The sequence below is a fragment of the Mastigoproctus giganteus genome, chromosome 9 (assembly GCF_048544385.1).
Source record: "Mastigoproctus giganteus isolate SK-2022 chromosome 9, ASM4854438v1, whole genome shotgun sequence".
NCBI classification, from domain to species: Eukaryota; Metazoa; Arthropoda; class Arachnida; order Uropygi; family Thelyphonidae; genus Mastigoproctus; species Mastigoproctus giganteus.
In genome coordinates this window covers 158,279,106-158,299,382 of record NC_143583.1, presented here as the reverse complement: position 1 = coordinate 158,299,382, position 20,277 = coordinate 158,279,106, and the positions used below count along the sequence as shown (strand labels likewise).

General features: G+C 39.3%; 1 protein-coding gene across 1 annotated transcript in view; it reads right to left on the bottom strand.

The window, feature by feature from the left end:
- Positions 1-20,277, bottom strand: part of LOC150080841 (uncharacterized) — an 852,072-nt gene that overhangs the window by 557,890 nt on the left and 273,905 nt on the right. The window contains exon 10 of the mRNA XM_090381010.1: positions 14,716-14,826. Coding sequence (XP_090237136.1) covers positions 14,716-14,826 — 111 coding nt within the window. The remainder of the gene's footprint in view (positions 1-14,715; positions 14,827-20,277) is intronic.

The window sequence follows — 20,277 nt, the reverse complement described above, 5'->3', positions numbered from 1 at the left end:
AGCAGTACATCTCCCCCGGCTTTGATCGCTTCTGTGGTGACTTGGTCCACTCCTGGTGCCCTGCCATTCTTCAGGGATTGTATGGCTGCTTTCACTTCTTCTACTGTAGGCTCAACATCAACCATGGAGACCTCAGGGGGGGTCGATCGAGAGTGTTGTTGCTGGCGGTCCCTGAGGTGGGTCGTGATTATACAAAGCTTTGAAGAATTCACTCCACCGTTGCAGGCGTTTGGATGGTGATCGCACGAAGGTCCCATCAGCATTCTTGATGTTGTCACTAGTCAATTTGGTCTTTCCACTCAGACATCTGAGGGTGCAGTAGAGAGTGCGGTACTCGTTTTTGGATGCCGCCACTTCAAGATCGTCTGCCACTTGGTTCCAGTATGCTTCTCTTTCTGCTGTCATTCTTTGCCGGACTTCTCGGTTTAGCTGCCGGTACCGTTCAAAGTCGACCAACTTTGCCCGTTTCCGTTTGTCCACGAGGTCGAGGCACTCGTCTGATATCCATGGTTGCGTTCGACGTCGGGCAGGTGGACATAGGGGCTTGGCACATTCCAAGATGGCATCAGAGATCTGCTTTTCTTCTTCATTTATATCCTCGGGCACAGCCAGCATCTCGAAGCGGTTGGATAGGGCGATCTGATATGCCTGTTTGTTGGCAGCATTCATTAGCTGCCTCCAGTCCAGCTTGGCTGACCGAGATGATCTTTTTGCATGCCGTAATTTGAGCTGCACCTTAGCCCGGATGAGGTAGTGATCAGATCCGCAATCAGGTCCCCTCATGGCACGAACGTCCATGAGTGATGAGCGAAATCTGGCATTGATCAAAATGTAGTCCAGGATTGCTGAGTCCTTGCCAGATGGATTTCGCCATGTAAGTTGATGTTTTTGAGGGTGCTGGAAATGGCTGTTTCCAATGATCAGGTTGTTAGATGCGGCAAAGGACAACAAACGTAAGCCGTTGTCATTGATCTTCCCATGGCCAAACTTGCCCATTGTTGTTTCCCAACCAGATCTGTCCACGCCAATATGGGCATTAAAGTCCCCTGCGAGGATGATCACTTCTGTCTGCGGAATTGAATCCAGCGTATGTTGGAGCTGGTTGTAGAAGTCATTCTTGGTCGAGTCCAGGCTAGTCTCAGTTGGCGCATAGGCGGAGATAATATGGGTCTTGATGGTGCCCTTGACAGTAAGGACTGCCAGGCGGTCCGATATTGGTTGGAAAGCGATCACACTACTGGTGGCCTGAGCATCGACCATAAAGCCCACTCCTGCTTCTCGTTTCTCACCACCAGAGTAGAATAGCATAACCGCTTCATTAGGTGCTGGTGGTTGGATGATCATCGTTCCAGACCCGGTGAGTCTTAATTTGGATAATGCCGCGATTGATATCTTGCACCTAAGTAGTTCTTGGGCAATGATTTCCTTTTGTCCAACGTGGTGCCCCGTTCGAACATTCCATTCGCCAATGTTAATTGTCCTTTTCGGCGTAGTAAGCTTATTGCTGTGGCCAGTGATCCACTTCACACCAGCACCCTGGGTCCCCAGTGCTGGCGCATCGGCTACCCCGGATGCGGTAACATTGTTATAACAGCTTGTTCTGTGGCCAGTGGTCCACTTCACACCAGTACCCTGGGTCCCCAGTGCTGGCGCATCGGCTACCCCGGATGCGGTAGCATTGGTGTACAAGTATACAAAAATAATTCTTATTCTTGGTTACCCTAACACAGTAGATGTATTTATTTGTTTCATGATGACTGCCACCAGTCCCTAACCTCCCCCAGCACCCCATCATCCAGACCGCTGCTCATTCTAATAGAAGCAGTGTAGGAATCACTTTCACCTCTGCCTGCAGCTTATATTAACCTTTTAGTCTGTGAATCCCCTCTCAAGCTAACAGTTTTCCGACCCACCTAATGCTGCCTCGATAGCACCAACAAACTCTTGCACCCCTTCTATTTAAGTGTATCCCATCCCTGCAGAATAAGTCTCTACTGTTAACAAGAAGAGATCACGCTAAGAAAAATTCTATCCCTTAAGCCTTGCACAGTTCCTCCAGGGCCAAATTGATTGACAAGGCTCTCATCATATACACCCTCCTATCATGTCTGGGCAGAACTGCAGACACTTTTAAATTCAATCCTAACTCACGACCATTTTTCAGAATTGAGCTGTACTTTTTTAAGTAAATCCGCAGATCTCCTACTCCCAGAGATGATGAACTATGATGAACTCCTTTCTCAATTTTAAATTTGCTATTGTCTTTATTTAGTCTAATAAAGGAGGTAGCGTTCTCATATATTTTCTTCAAAATCATAATCTATGGGGTGTCTATGCTTTGTCTTTCAGTGCCCAAAACATTGCCTTATGTTGTATGGAGCCAAATGCCTTTTCATAATCCACAAATTCCAGACATAATGGTGTCTTTTATTCAATTGCTTTCTCCATTAACTGCAATATTATGTAAAGGTGATCCATAGTTGAGAATCCTGTCCTAAAACCAACTTGCTTTTTTGGATGATTCTCATCAAGTATTCTTTCTAATGTGTTAGTGATGACCCTTCCGAACAACTTAAGGCCTCCGTAGCCGAGTGGGCAGGAGCGGGAGTGCAGTAGCACACGCTCTTTGAGTAGACCGGGGTTCAAGCCCCTGACTGCTGAATACGGTGAATCTGCCAACCCGCACTGGACCAGCGTGGCAGATTATGGTCCATTTCCCTCAGCATGAATTGTTGAGGTGGCTTCCATCCTGCAGTGGTTGATAATGGCTGCATTTTACTTTTTTTTACTTCCGAACAACTTGTAGATGTGGGACAACAAGCTAATTGGTCTATAATTTCCAATTTCTGGTTTATCTCCTTTCTTATGCAGCAAAACTATGATTGCATTATTCCACTCCTTAGACGTCACCCCTTTTCTAATGCATTTTGTGAAGAGACATGACAAAGTCTTGCCAGTTTTTGTGTCATGTCTCTTCCTCACAATTTTAACAACTCTACAGTAACTTCATCTTCCCCGGGAGCTTTCTGATTCTTCATTTTCTTCAACATATGTTCTACCTCATCAGGAAGGATATCAGGTATGTTGTATGTGTTACTAATTTGCGATCCATCTTCCCCACTGCTTGCATAATTTCCTTGCTCCTTATATAATTCGTTATAGTAGTCTTCAGCTATTTGAATATGCCTTCTCTGTTATATATATGTTGTTGTTTGGTTTTTAGGAGCACTAGCAACTAAGGCCATATTGCTCCGGGATATGCGGTGGTCATTCCCTGACCTTTCCGCATCCTCCGTATTTGGTGGTGACGGGCTCGAACCCCGGTCTAATCAAGAAGCCTGTGCTACGCACTGCTGCTCCTCCCCACCTGGCTATGGAGACGCCCTATATACATAGAATAGTGTGTATATATATATATATATATATATATATATATATATATATATATGTACACTATTCTTCAGTTTCAGTATCATTTGTCTTTCTGTATTACAGCTCATGACTGCTGATTTAAGTCCTTTGTTTCCCCTTAATGTTTGTTCTACTTTTCTTGTGTTAAATCTTCTTATGTCCTCTTTGAGTCTCTTTCTAATGGCTTTGAATAACTCGGTATACTCAATTTTGTCCTTGTCAGTGTTTATCTTCTCTTCATTTGTGGTCTTCAGTTCATCATCACAAGTGTCTCTTGACTAATTTTTTTCTTCTTTGGATTTATTTTTACCTATAGGTTTCTCAGGCTTTACCACTTTCAGAAAAATGTTGTATTCCTCGTCGATATCTTGGCCCTGAAGGGTCTTCAGAAGTTCAAACATGTTCTTAAGTTCCAGTACATACTGCTTTTTCTCCTCTTCTGTTATCTCAAAAAACTTTGAATTATTTATTCGAGTCAGTTTTTTCCTTTCTTTCCTTACATCTATATTAAGCGTGAATCTTACCATTCTGTGATCACTTCCAACATTTACCTTGTTCAGGATGGTAACATCGTTCACAATATATCTTCTGTTAGAGAGGATGAAGTCGATTTCATTAGTTGTTAATCCATTTGGGCTTTTCCATGTCCATTTTCTGTTCACCCTTTTCTTAAAAAAAAAAAAAAAAAAAAAAATGGCTCATTACTGACATTCCTCGAGATTCTGCAAATTCCACAAGTCTTTCACCTCTTTCATTTCTTTTACCAATTCCAAAGGGAAACTATAGAAAAATTTTCTATAGTTTCATTTTCTGTGCTGTTTTTTTTGTCTCTTTCCAACCTTAACATTGAAGTCTCCCATAATAATGGTGTAGTGAGTTTTCTGTTCATCAAGGGTCTCTCAATTTCGGTGTACATTTTTTCGACTTTTTCATGATCATGGCTCGATGTTGGGCATATATCATTATAACCTATAGTTTGTACCGCCTAGAAATCCTGAGTAGCAGTCTTGACACCCTTGGTGATGTACTTTTTAATTCCAAAATGTTTTTTATATCTTTATGGACCAGAACAATTCAAGTTTTAGGCCTAAGTGGTTGTCAAATGAACTAATGAGACTCGTAACAGAGAAGAAAAATGCATGGGATGCATACAAATTAACACGTGATACAAAAGCCTATGATAGTTACAAGTTGATCTGTAACCAAGTTACAAAGGAGGTTAGGCAGGCGAAGGCAGATTACGAGAAATCCTTGGCAAAAGATGCTAAGAAAAACAGCAAGGATTTCTTTACTTATATAAACTCTAAAAGGAAGGGGATGAATCTGATTGGACCACTTGACATCGATGGTTCGACTGTTTAGCATTAGCATTAGCATTAGCAGAGGCATATGATGCAAGAAAGCAAGCTTATTCAGCATCAGCCAAAAAAAAACAAAAAAAAAAAAAAAAAAACCACTCCCATTTCACCCCTCCGTTCGTTCGAAATACCTGTCCAGTTGAGCTTTAAATTTGTTTAGGCTATCAACTTCAACAACCAGTGATGGAAGTCGGTTCCACCAACCAACCACCCGCTGGCCAAAGGCAAATTTCCGCACATCTATCCGACATCCGTCCTTCCTCAATTTGAATTTATGCCCTCTGAGGTGATTATTCTGAGAAAGATGAAGAATCCCATTGGCATTGAGCATGCTCAAACCATTCAAAGCCTTATACACCTCTATCAGATCACCTCGCCGGTGCCTAGTCTCCAGACTCTGTAATTTGCAAAACTTAAGCCTTTCTTCGTAAGAGCAACCCTTTGTTCCATTTACTAATCTTGTTGCCCTTCTCTGTACCCGTTCCAGCAGCTCTACATCCTTCTTGAAATGAGGCCTCCAGACCTGTATACAGTACTCAAGATGTGGCCTTACCATTGCCTTATACAAGGGAATAATCACCTCCTTATCCCTGCTAGAAAAATTCCTGTATATCATTGACAAGACACCATGAGCTACTCTTGCAGCTCGTCTGCACTGCTCAGAGAACTTCATATCTGCCTGCACAATTACCCCCAGGTCCTTTTCATTCTCCACCACTGTCAGTGTAGTACCGCAGAGTTGATACGTTGCTCTTGATGATCCTGCTCAGATAGCAAACAAACTGAATGAGTATTTTGCATCTACATTCACACATGAGGAGTTATTAAGGTTTGAAAATGCCACAAGGTTATCAAATTGTAACAGGGTGCTTAATGATTTTGTAATAACTGAGAACAAAGTGGAGGAGAAACTGTTGAAGTTAAACATAAGAAAGGTATCTGGGGGTGGATGGGATCTATCCAGTTATATTAAAGGAGGCAGCAAAGCAACTAAGCAAACCTTTAGCCATAATTATGAGAGCATCCTTGGACTCAGGGGAGGTTCCCACGGAGATGTGCAAATGTATCCCCAATTCACAAAGGGGGATCGAAGGGTGACACAGGTAATTACAGACCAGTTAGTTTAACTTCTGTTCCGGGTAAAATAATGGAGTGGCTGGTTAAAGATGCATTGCAGGATCATCTAGACAAGACTTCAGCAATAATTCAGACACAGCATGAGTTTAAGGGAAAGTCTTGTCTGACAAATTTGATAGGATATTATGATGTGGTTACAAAGGAACTGGATGCAAAAAATAATTTCGATATCATATATTTGGATTTCAGGAAAGCTTTTGACACTGTTGCGCATGGAAGACTATTGTACAAATTGGAGCAGAATGGTATTAAGGGTAAGTTGCTACAATGGATAAAAGGATGGTTAAGTGGGAGAAGACAGAGGGTAGTAATCAATGGGTGCTGCTCTTCTTGGACTAATGTTATTAGTGGAGTCCCACAGGGTTCGGTGTTGGGTCCACTGTTGTTTTGTATATTTATCAATGATATTGATGAAGGTATATCAGGCTTAGTGTCGAAGTTTGCAGATGATACAAAGGTTGGCAGGGTTGTTAATGACAGTAATGGCAGTGTGCTACTGCAACAGGATCTAGATAATTTGGGCAGATGGGCTAAGAAGTGGCAACTGAAGTTTAACCTTGACAAATGCAAAGTACTGCATATAGGTAGAAGTAACCCCAGAGAAACATACCAACTGTGTGGTACTACACTTAAGGTGGTAGAAAATGAAAATGACCTGGGAGTAATTGTGCAGGCAGATATGAAGTTTTCTGAACAATGCAGACAGGCTGCCAGGGCAGGTCATGGGGTTTTGTCAATGATATATAGGAATTTTGCTAGCAGGGAAAAGGAGGTGATTATCCCTCTGTATAAGGCAATGGTCAGGCCAAGCCTTGAGTACTGCATACAGGTCTGGAGGCCTCATTTTAGGAAGGATGTAGATTTACTTGAGCGTGTACAGAGAAGGGCAACAAGATTAGTGAGGGGAATGAAGGGATCCTCTTATCAAGAGAGGCTTAAGTTCTGCAAATTGCAGTGGCTGGAAACTAGGCACCTGCGCGGTGATCTGATTGAGGTGTATAAGGCCTTGAATGGGTTCAGCACACTGAATTCTGATGGGATCCTTCCACTTGTTCAGATTACGAACCTAAGGGGGCATAAATTCAAATTAAGAAAAGACAGATGTAGAATAGATGTACGTAAATTTGCCTTTAGCCAGCGGGTGGTTAATTGCTGGAACAAACTTCCATCTGTCGTTGTGGAAGTTGATAGGTTGAATAAATTTAAGGAGGAACTGGACAGGCATTTGGAGTGAATGGTGTGATTTTTTTTTTGGCTGATGCTGCATAAGCTCATACATTTGCTTTCTTGCATCACATGCCACTACTACTACTAGAATGCCAACTCCACCTTTGCTCTTTTCACTGTTTCCATTGGTGTACAGCAGATTTCAACTTGATAAACTTATAAGTGATTCATTTCTTCTTCTTCTTGTTTCAGCCAAGTTGATGATATTCCAATTCACATTTTCTAATTCCTTTTCCAGTTCTAATATAATATCTTCACCAATGAGCGACCTTACATTGGAACAGGCCAAGTTCAGTTTCCATGCATGGCAGCCTGGTCCCAGAGATACTTAGCACCCTCTGCTCCCACTCTGATCCTCTCGCTACCATAAGTGGGGGGGGGTAAAAGCCGCTAGGGACTGAGGGCCATTTGTTTCATCACGTTCTCATGTGCTGGAGGGTTTGGTCTTTTCCTCTTCACACTGACCAGGAATATTGACAAGAACCACTCTACATGTTTGTTGCCACCAAAGTCACATAACAGGGCTTACCATTGAGAAGGTGTGCATGAGTGGATTTTAGGGAGGCAGGCCAATCAGACTTCTCCTAAATCTTCTAAAATAGAAATATATTGGATCCATCAGTGTTTTATAATGTGTCTGTGATAACACACAGAATGCCTATCCCCCTCTAAACCCCTGCCTTTAGCCAGCGGATGGTTAATTGCTGGAACAAACGTTCCAAACTTCCATCTGTTGTTGTGGAAGTTGATAGCTTAATAAATTCAAGGAGAAACTGGGCAAATATTTAGAGGGAATGGATGTGTGAAATTGTTTTTTTTTTGGACTGATGTTACATAAGCTCATATTCTTGCATCACATGCCTCCATTACTAATGCTTCTACTACTACTGCATTAAGCCTGATATAACTTCATCAATATCATTGATAAATACACAAAACAACAATGGGCCCAGCACCAAACCTTGGGGGACTCCACTAATATGATTAGTCCACATAGAGCAATGTCCATTTATTACCACTCTCTGCCATCTCCCACTCAACAATTCCTTTATCCACTGTAGCAATTTGCCCTTAATCCCATACCTCTCCAATTTGTACAGCAGTCTTACATGTGCAACAGTACCAAAAGCTTTTATGAAATCGAAGTATATGATATCGTTAATGATATTCAGAAATTTCATCAACGGGTATAAGGAAATGATTATCCTATTGTATAAGACAATGGTTAAGCCACATCTTCATGCATAAAGGTTTGGAAGCTTTGTTTTAAGAAGTATGTGGAAATATTGGAATGGGTGCAGAGAAGAGCAACAAGATTAGACATGAACACAAAATGGTGTACCTATCATAAAAGTCTTCAGTCCTGAAAATTTCAATGCTTGGAACCAGGCACCTGTACTGTAAACACTTCAATTAGAGGAGTGTCTAACTGAATGTTTAAGACTTTAAATGCTGATGGCATCCTTACTCTTCCTCAGACAACCCACAAAGTGAAAAGGGGTTGCTGCAGGATATAGATGCAAAAAATTGCTTTCATCTAGAGAGTAATTGATTATTGAAATAAACTTCCAACTGGTATTATAGAAGCAGACAGTTTGAATAAATTTAAGGAAGTATTATTATCACTGTACATTATTAAAGGGAATGGATAAGTGTGATTGACAGTTTTTTTTTGGCTAATGCTCTATAAGTTTTCTTCCTTGATAATAACCTCTGCATTGAAATTTTGACCTCTAATTTAACCAGTATAGTTCGTTTGGCCATTATGCTACTCTCTGCTACACTGGAAGCTCTGGATAATACAACACATATTTTTTTTACTATGTACAGTACAGTTATGTGTACATCATATAATAACATTTCCCCCTGTCACACTGCCCATATGGGCAGTGTGACAGGGAGAAATGTTATCTCAAAGGCTTAGTGCCTAAAGGTATCAGTGGGTCTTAATCTGCCAACAATATTGCCATATGACCATTTCATTTATTTACTACAGGCCTAATATGGAGATAAATGGAGAAGACCAAGGAAATGTCAGTTTGATACTACTAGAGTTTGATTACCACAAGATATGATGTGAAATGTTTCCAAAATCATGCTTATTACCAAGTCTATCTTCAATGTATAAAAACAGTGAATTATCACTGTATGCTGTAACACAAAACGACTTTCCTAATATTGATCAAACTAAATTACTAATTACAGCTTTCCTTTTGTGCATATGAAACATTGGCTAAAAAATATTTTTTCAACTAAGTTTCTACCAATATCAAATGCAAACATACATAACCAATTACTTCTGTGTTTGGAGGCCATTCAATATGTTTCTTCCTTCTATCAATGTAAAAGCCAGATAACCTAACATGTGCAAATTTGCACTTTTTCTTTTTTAACATGTTCTTCTTACATCATACCCTCACGATGATCAAGGAGTGCAAATTAGTGAATCCAAGGGTACAGCTTTAACCAACATGTTTATAATTTGCTGGAGATGAATCTTTTTGCCTTAATGAGTTATTTTTAATTTTAGTTCTGGTTTTAGTTTCATTATTCTGTCATTATGTTTCCCCCACCTTTTATTTTCACATTTCTTTCAATATATTATTATGCAGTTCACAAAGCAACTTTAGCTCTCTCTCAAGTTTTAACTGTAATCTTCTGTTTGTAACATTATCTAAACTTATGCCACTGCCTTAAAATGAATACTGGTAACCATCTGCTTCATAAAAATCAACATTATAGAGAAGTGAAGGTTACTATGAAATGAAGGATCTCAAATGTTATGTAAGGGTGTTCCCAGTCTTATATTTAATTAATACTGAGCGAAATTAATTGTTCGTCACTTTCTTATTTCAGTTTTAAAAATTTTAAAGGTTTTTCCCAACTGATTTTGATTTAAAAGAAATTGACCAAAGAATATGATAAGAGCATCAAACAAGCTTTGCTTGAATTATAACAGTGATGGAGGGTATTGTATATATATATATTTTTTTCCAAACCAAAATTCTGCCTGGTGTACTTTTAAGTTAAGATCTTGATTATAAGTCTTACTGGTCTTTCTTATCAGAATCATTTTATTCTATTGTCTTTTTAATGAAGCTATTCCAGTTTCTCAGTCCTTTATTTCTCTGTTATTTTCTTTTAATGTAAGGCATTACTTCCACTTCCCTCATCTAATCCTATTAGGATTCTTTAGAAACCTAATAGGATTAGATGAGGTAAACCTTCCCTCACTCACTCACATCCTCAATTGTAACAAGGACACTCGTCTGGCACCTATTTAATTACCCCTCCTATTTTGTTTTAATTATAAAAAATTAATTTTTAGTTTTTTTTTTTTTTTTTTTTTTTTACTGAATTGAAAATGGTGATCTAGTCATTATGATTTTCTAAACCCAATAAAAAAATATTGAACAAGAATAAATGAGAAGTCAATAATAATAAAGTTTTTATCACACTTTTTTTTTTTTTTTTTTAGAATTTAAGGACACTGATCCCCCCACTGGAATTAAACTCAGATCAGCTGTTCATGTTTAGTCAGCAAAATCAAAGCATTATCTCAAGATTAGACCTTGTTGATGGCATTTCACAGACACCACATGCAAATGGGAGTTGCCTAGAAGAAAGGTAGATGCTTTTGCTCACTTAGTCTTAGTAATGGCCGCATGGTGCACGAAAGCCTATGACTTATGCTGCACCAGCCAAAAAAAAAAAAAAAAACTGAACAAAACAATGTTAAAAAAAAATAATAAATAAATAATAATAATTAATAAAAAAAAGGAAATTAAACGTATCATCCTATGCGCTTCCCTGACTCAAAGATACTATCCAGATATCCTTTGAATTTTCCCAAACTGCCAGCCTCTACCACCCATGTAGGCAACTTATTCCAGTAATTTATAACTCGCTGGCTAAAATAAAACTTCCTGCAGTCCAATCTAAACATTTTCCCCCCCTGTAACTTGAATTTATGTCTCCTAGTTCTAGCATCATTTATAATCTTGAAAATTTTGTCCACATTCATTTTACTGATGCCTCTCAGAGCCTTAAACACCTCAATCACATCTCCTCTAAGGTGTCTAGTTTCCAAACTCTGCAACCCCATATTCGAAGTCTTTCTTCATAAGGACACCAGGCGAGTGATCCGTCTTTGCACCCTTTCAAGAAGCTCGATATCTTTCTTTAGGTGCAGTCTCCATACTTGAACATAGTATTCCAAGTGTGGTCTAACAAAAGCCTTATATAATGGGATTATCACGTTCCTATTTCTACTTACAAAAGTTCGATAGATCATCGATAGGACACCATGGGCCTTCCTTGCAACCTGTTTACAATGCTCAGAGAATTTCATGTCTGACCGTATTGTAACACCCAAGTCCCTTTCCTCCAGTACTGGGTTTAGCTGAACTCCACCAAGTGAATAAGTTATTTCGGGATTACTGTTTCCCAGGTGTAATACCTTACACTTTGTTGGATTAAGGCATAGCCCATTTTTCTGACCATTCCTGAAGTCTATCTAGTTCTCTCTCTGAAGAAGCTCAGCTTGACAGTGATCATTAACCAATCTAACAATTTTAACATAATCTGCAAATTTAGACATCACGCCCTCTATCTCTTCATCAATTTAATTTATGAAAATTAAAAACAACAGTGGTCCTAATACTGATCCTTGGGGAACCCCACTTCTTACATCAACCCAATCTGAGGAATAGCCATTTATCACAACCCTCTGCCTCCTGCCCTGAAGCCATCCTGCTATCCATCTAAGGATTTTCCCAGTGATTCCAACCTGTTCCAGCTTATAAAGCAACCGCTCATGTGGGAATGAGTCAAAAGCTTTGCTGAAATCTAAATAAACAATGTCGAAATTATTCCCTAAATCCAGCTCGTGAGTGACCCTTCCGAAATAGCGAACCAGATTTGTTAAACATTATTTTCCCTTTACAAAGCCATGCTGAGTATCCTTGAGAATTTCAATTCGATCCAAATGATCCTGAATTCCACCCTTGATCATTGCCTCCATGATTTTCCCTACCACTGAAGTCAGACTGACAGGTCAATAATTTCTCACTTCACTTTTAGAGACACCCATATGTATGGGAGATACATTGGCACTTTTCCAATTCAACGGAATCTCCCCAGAGTCTAGTGATGCTCGCATAATTAGCCTCAATGGTTCAATGCACTCACTTGCTGCCTCCCTTAAGATTATGGGGTATATATACCATCAACTCCAGGAGCCTCCATGTAAGCTAGAAAGTTTTCTCATTAAATAATCTTGCAAAATTTCAATATCATTAATTACATATTTTTCATGGCGCCTCCGTAGCTAGGTGGGAAGGAGCAGCGGTGCATTAGCACACGCTTCTTGATTAGACCGTGGTTCGAGCCCGTCACCACCAAATATGGAGGATGCGGAAAGGTCAGGGAATGACCTTTCTTCACATATATAAATGCCATTCTGGTTTGTCCTGCTCTTCTTGACATTTATATATGTGAAGAATTCCTTATCCCCCCTCTTTGCTAGTGATTTCTCATAAACTGCCTTTGCCTGTCGAACCTTTTCTGTGGCTCTATTACACATCACCTTGTAGCTGTTATAGGCTTCAGTACTTTTTATTGCTCTGTAACCCTTCCATGCCACCTTTTTCTGTTCAAGTAATGTGGCAACTTCACTATTCATCCAACTTGGAACCCTCCTCGTGGAGTATTTTTTTTACTGGTATATACGCATTCAAGGCATCTGTGATTAATGTTTTAAAAGCATACCACAGTTTAAATGTGTTCATTCTCTGCACGATATCTACCCAGTTAATAGAGGCCATGTAGTACCTTAAGGCATCGTAATTTCCTTTTCTGAAATTAAAACCTATTCCTTTGCCCTTTACTGCTGCTACCTCTCTCATCATCATCCACCGTAGAAATCCGTGATCACTTTCTGCTACTGGTTCCTCTACTGTCAGCCCTGTTATGTCATCTGATTCATGGGTGATAATGAGGTCTAGGATATTCTTTTTTCTAGTACTTTCCCTTACATGTTGATACAAATAACAGTCATCTAGTTAATTTAAAAATTTTGTTCCCCATGTCGAGTTTCCTTCCCATTTTCTCCAATCAATTAGAGGCAAATTGAAATCACCCATAATAAGACATTGACGCTTACTTGCCCATTCCATTTGCATGTAGAGGCTTTTGTCATAATCTTCACAATCACCTGGTCTGTAGATTACTCCTACTCGCATTATACCTTTGTTTCCAACTATCTCACACCATACAGATTCTATACTAACATGTGAAACGTCTGATTCTGGGAAAGGTATCGTCGAACTCAGGCTGCTTCTGATAAGAAGCATTACCCCACCACTCCTTCTATCTACCCTATCCTTCCTAAATACATTATACAAGCCGTACTGAAACTCATCATCCCCAATTTCTGGGTGTCACCACGTCTCTGTAAGCCCTATTATGTCCGCGTTACTTGTTTTAACCAGCAGTTCGAATTCGCTCATTTTATTGATGACACTTCTAACATTACTGTATAAACAATTAAGACTTACTGTTCTTGTATATTTAACAACCCTAACACAACCCTTGAAGTTTTTTAGGCTCTCTTCCCTGGCATTAGTTACCCACTCACGTGAAACGTTTCTGCCCCCAGAACATCTAGATAATACGTTCAGTTGGGGTAACAGATAAGAACTCTTAAGGTATGTGCAAGAGTTACTTTGACCAATATTATCAGATAAACGTGTGTCAGTATTACCCACATCCTCCCCCCCCAACTAGCAGTTTCCCTGAACCTTTAAGGTTTCCTCAATAATACTGGCAAAAACTTTTGCACCACCTTTGTTTTGTTAGCCTTGCAGAGTCCTTCAAGTCTTGAGTTAATCCACAAGGCTTTTAACATATAATCCCTCCTATCGTGTCTGGGCAAAATTGCAGACACATAGACATTGTGGCCTAGCTCGTGGCATTTCCTCAGCATGGTCCTGTATTTTTCCAACAAATCGTCAGATCGTGTACGTTTAATATCATTAGTCCCCACATGAATAATAATATTCTCTTTACCCCCCTTAAAATCTGACAATCTGTTGGTGACATCATTAATAGTTGCTCCCGGCAGACATACCCTGGTTCTACTCCACCTATCCTTATTACAAAAAATATTCCCCGTTTCCCTGACAATAGTCTCCTAATAAAACACTTGGCATCTGTTAAATGCCAAACAAAATTTTAATGTCTTGTAATTCATAATTTGTTGATGTGAAAACAGAAAATACAGCGTAACCAGTTAGAGAATATTGGTGGGAAAGGTACATGGGAGGACTCAATTTTATTTCCAGATTAAAAAAAAAAAAAAAAAATTTTTAAAAGTGGTGTCTGTCAGAACACATGCTAGCACATGAAAGTTAACCCACAAATAAAAACTAGCCTGATACTTGTAAGAGAGATAATAAAAAAAGATTTTAAAATTAATTCAAAATTAATTTTAAATTAAATTTTGTTAACATGTTTAAACTTAATAGTTTTATAAATATATTTATATAAAAATGTTTATATCATTTAAGAACAAAAAGCTTACATTCATTCCTGGAAGTCCTGGAGGCCCCGGGATAAAATATATAATATCAGGACGTCGTGACTCTGCTGGAATGCCTTTTGGACCTATATCTCCAGGAGGACCATGCTTTCCCTAAAAACACACAGTAGGCAAAATAAAAGTGCTCTTATTAGCTGTTATTTTTGTTATTAGAGAGGGAAGGATTTTTAGTCATAGTGCCATAGTCTTATTAGTAAATATATGATTATACAATGGGCGTTTCAGAAGTTTCCTGTATGGCAGCACCAACGTGTAATGGATTGTTGGCATGAATTTCCACCAGGTATGATGCTACTGGTAGTGTTTACTATTCATTGCATATAAATGACCACAAAATATCACATGCCAACTGTGTGATTGAATGTAGCACATGCAAATGTAATGTTTTGCATTGTGAGTTTCAGTACTACATGCAATCACAGAAATCATTAAATAAACTTATCTAATTACTACAAGCAAACAATCACAGCAACTACTGGAGTAGAAATTTCATTGACAACTGTTTTGCATCCTTACCACACACCTGGGGAACAGGAAGATCTCCACAAAATAGTTTCCATAAGTTCTTGAACAATTATCAATGTGCACCCATTTCCAATGTTGATAGAGAAGTGTTGTTGTTGGTTAGGGTTTTTAGGCATATCAGCAACTTAAGACATATCATACCATATGGCATTCCCCTCCTTGAATAACTCCTCATGTAGGAATGTAGATGCAAAATACTCATTCAGTTTATCAGCTACCTGAGCATGATCATCAATAGTCAAACCATGTGGCCAAAAACTAACTTTACAACTTTCATTTCAAATAATTCCTATAATAAAGACAAAACAATAAATATTTTAACATAAATGCTTTATTTGGACCTTGTAATTATTTGTAGAATATAATGTCAGCCAAATGGCTGCCTCTTGCTGCCACACAAATGCGAGCTCTTTCAAGAACATTTTCATAACATTTCAACAAATTTCAGATGATATTGATATTTTAACTATTGCTGCTTGAATGTTGTTCTTTAGTTGTTCAATTGACGTTGGCTTGTTGGTATAGACACGTCCTTTAAGATAACCCCACAGCAAAAAAGTCTGCAGCAGTTAAATCTGGCGATCTTGGTGGCCAGTCGATGTCACCGCTTCTGGAGATTAATCGGCGTGGAAACATTCTCTTCAAAATTTCGATTGTGGCTCGTGCTGTGTGATATGTAGTGCCCACCATCTTGCTGAAATCACGTTTTCCAAAATTAGCTCATCCAATTGCTGTGATAGAAAGTTCTCGATCATGGCATGGTAGTGGTCACCATTCACAGGTACAGTGTTACCTGCAGCAGTATCTTCAAAGAAATTAGCATAGGCACAAGAAGCAAAAAAGCAAGCTTATACAGCATCAGCCAAAAAATTAAATAAATTCCCATTTCACTGATCCATTCATTTGAAAGGTTTGTCTAGTTTGCCTTGAATTTATTTTAGCTATCAACTTTCACAATAACAGATGGAAGTTTGTTCCAGCAATCAACTACCCGCTGGCTAAAGGCAAACTTCTGCACAGCTATTCTACAACTGTCTTTCCTCAATTTGAATCTATGCCCCCTCAGGTTTATAATCTGAAAAAGAGAAAGAATCCCATCAGCAATTAAGCCTGCTCAATCCATTCAAGGTCTTATACACCTCAATCAGATTACCTCACAGGTGCCTAGTCTCCAGAAGCTGCAATTTTCAGAACTTAAGCCTTTCTTCATAAGAGCACCCCTTTGTTCCCTTCACCAGTCTTGTTGCCCTTCTCTATACTCATTCTAGCAACTTCTACATCCTTCCTAAAATGTGGCTTCCAGACCTGTATGCAGTACTCAAGGTGTGGCCTGATCATTGCATTATATAAGGGGATAATCACCTCCTTATCCCTGCTCGCAAAATTCCTGTATATCATTGGCAAGCCTCCATGAACTACTCTGGCAGCCTGTCTGCATGCTCAGAAAACTTCATATCTGACTGCACAATTACCCCAAGGTCTCTTTCATTCTCAACTACCCTGAGTGTAACACCACATAGTTGGTACATTTCTCAGGGGTTACTACTACCCATATACAGTACTTTGCATTTGTCAATGTTAAACTTCAGTTGCCACTTCTTAGCCCAACTACTCAACTTTTCTAGATCCTGTTGCAGCAGCATACTGTCATTACTGTTATTAACAACCCTGCCAACCTTTGTATCATCTGCAAACTTTGACATCAAGATTGATATATCTTCATCAATATCATTGATAAATATACAAAACAACAATGGGGCTAACACTGAACCCTGAGGGATACCATTAATAGCATAAGTCCACGTAGAGCAATACCCATTGATTACCACTCTTTCTTCTCCCACTCAACCATCATTTTATCCATTGTAACAACTTGCCCTTAATGCCATACTGCTCCAATTTGTACAGTAGTCTTCCATGTGAAACAGTATCAAAAGCTTTCCTGAAATCCAAGTATAGGGTATCAAAATTATTTTTTAATCCAGTTTCTTTGTGACCACATCATAGTATCCAATCAAATTGGTCAGACAAGACATCCCCTTGACAAACCCATGCTGTTTGAATTATTGCTGCAGTCTTGTCTAAATGATCCTGCAATGCTTCTTTAACCAGTGACTCCATTATTTTCCCTGGAACAGAAGTGAAACTAACAAGTCTGTAATATAGTAATTACTTGTGTGATCCTTTGATCCTCTTTGTGAATTGGAGATACATTTGCACATCTCCAGTCTGTGGGAACTTCCCCCGAGTCTAAGGATGCTCTCATAATTATGGCTAAGGGTTTGCTTACTTCTTTTGCTGCCTCCTTTAATATAACTGGATAGATCCCATCCACCCCAGGTGCCTTTCTTATGTCTAACTTCAACAATTTCTCCTCCACTTTGCTCTCAGTTATTACAAAATCATTCAACTTTCCGTCAGTCTGATGAACATCTGGCCCTTTCCTCCTTGAAATAAGGTACAGTTACACCTCCTGACCAAATTCCACACACCACTGTCACTCTGCGAGGATGTAATGGCCGCTGATGAATCACTTGTGGATTTTTAGTCCCCCAATATTTTGTTTGTTAACATAACTGCTGGGGTCGAAATGGGCTTCATCACTCATTATGGTTTTCTCGTAAAAATTTGGCTCTTCGTTAGAGACGAGTATGATTGAATTACTATAGTTGTTACGATGTTCATGGTCTCGAGGATGAAATTCTTGAATCAACTGTATCTTATATGGATACATATGCAAATCTTTTTTGAGAATATTCTGCAGAGACAACCGTGAAATTCCAATTTGTTGGGAACGTCGCCTTTAGGACATTGTTGCACAAAAGTGTGTGACACTTTCGTGCAACAACACTTTCAATATTCTCCACTGAGCATGCATTTCTAATGTGGCCTAACCTTGGTCTATCTGCCACAGCACTGCTTTCCTAGAAATTAACCACTAAACAAGTAATTGTGGGTCTGGAAGGCATCTGAGGGTCACCATTACCGACGACTGATTTTCATATTACATTTTAATAATAAGAACGCGTTGTTGAATCTTTAAGCACTCCATAACAAATTTGCCATGTCACACTGCTCAGAGGTCAAATTTATCAAGCCTTGATTTCTTTCTGTGGGGGGGGTCCTCAAATCTATTATGTATGAATCGCCTGTGGAGACAGAAAAGGATCTCGTGGCGAGACTCGTCTGCGCTGCTACTACTGTCAAAGAAACTCCAAGTGTGTTCAACCATGTCCTCCAAATCCATGCTGCATTGGTGTCACGCATGCATCGCATCTCATGGTGGAACCTTCGAGCATCTGTTGTAACATCATGAAATGTAACCATCTTGAACTCCATTGTTAATGTTATGTCAAATAAATGTTTGCCACTAATTACTGTCTTGTGTCATTTCTGCTTCTTGTGCCTCTGCTACTACTTTCCCGTGACGTTTCCGCTTATGGGTTCCTATGTGATTCACATTCCTTTAGATGTTACCTACCTCCCCTAAACGTTTGTACCAATATTTTTGAGACACCCTGTATAACGTTGTAGTTTCTTTCCTGTGGGATTAAAATGCTGTTTAGACATAATTTGAGGAGCAGATGATACAATAGGCAGGATAGAAACCAGAGTATTATTAGCTTAATCAATTGATTTTTGTTCTTCTATCACTGTTGAAAGTTGAGATTGGTGTAAATGAAGCATCTGTTTGGGTTCAACTGTTGCATTTGGGTGGTAATGGCATATCAGATCTTCGATTTTACTGGTATCTGTTTTGTCATGTCCTGATTGGTCATTTTGTGCCAAATTTTTTTGTTTGTATTTTTTTCCTAAGTTTCCTTGTTTTTTGGTGGGAAACTGGCCAACAGAGAACAAGTTGTGTTCTGAAGAATTGTCTTGATGGAGTATCCAACCATCCTTTCACAATTCAGGTATCTTCCTTCAAATTTTTTCATGCAACCTTGTCAGAAGTTCAATGCAGTAACTTCAACTTCAACTGACAGTCTCATTTGGTGGAATGTATTTAACCATAATAATTCCTTTAATATCGAAGAAAATAAGAAGCATGGTTTTCAATTTTTATTTTGAAATTCTTGCTTTTTTTGGACTGGGGATTGCTTTGTCTTCCATCGCATTGACTGTCTTTTAGTTTCTGGGTCATACCGGAACAGCCAACTCTCATCACAAGTATTGCAGTACTCAAAAAAGCTGGACCTTCAATTTTTTTAAAAACATCTTCACAAACTTGGAGTCTTCTCATTCTGTAATTTTCACTCAAAATTCTTGTCACCATCTTGGCACATAATTTTCTCAAGCCTAAATCTTCAGTTAAAATTTGTCTGTTTCTTTGTCCATATGGTTATATGGTAGCATAATGGGCCTATATGAGAGCTTGAAGGACAGAGTGAATGCCCTCGAAGGATCTAAATTGAGGGGCCCATCAAGCTCTCAAGCTGCCCACAACGACGCCAGAGTTGCACTTGAACACCACAGCGACAACCCACAAGGCAGAATGCGCTGGTGCAAAAAAGGATAGGTGGAACAAGACTGAGATATGTCTGCTAGGGGCAAAGGTTGATGATGTTCTAGAGCAGATATCTTTTAAGGGCACAAAAGATGATATTCTTGTATATGTTGGCATTAATGATATTAAGATTAGGAGACCGGCAGAATTACTTATCCATGTGACCAGATGGATAAGTAATAGTACAGGTCACTATTGAAAAAAGCTGAGAATTAGGGTTGAATTTCAAAGTGTCTGCAATCTGCCCAGACGCGATAGGAGAGAGTATATGATGAGAGAGCCATGTCAATCAATTCAGCTCTGGAGAGACTGTGGAAGGCTCAAGGGGTAGAATTTTTCTCAGCCTGGTCTGTACTTGTTAATAGGAGAGACTGCTTCTACAGGGATGGGATACACTTAAATGGAAAGGATGCAAGGATATTTGTTGATGCTATTGAGGCAGTGTTAGGTGGGTCAGAAAAATACTAGCTTGGGGGGAGAGATACATGGACTAATACATTAACAGTAGTCGC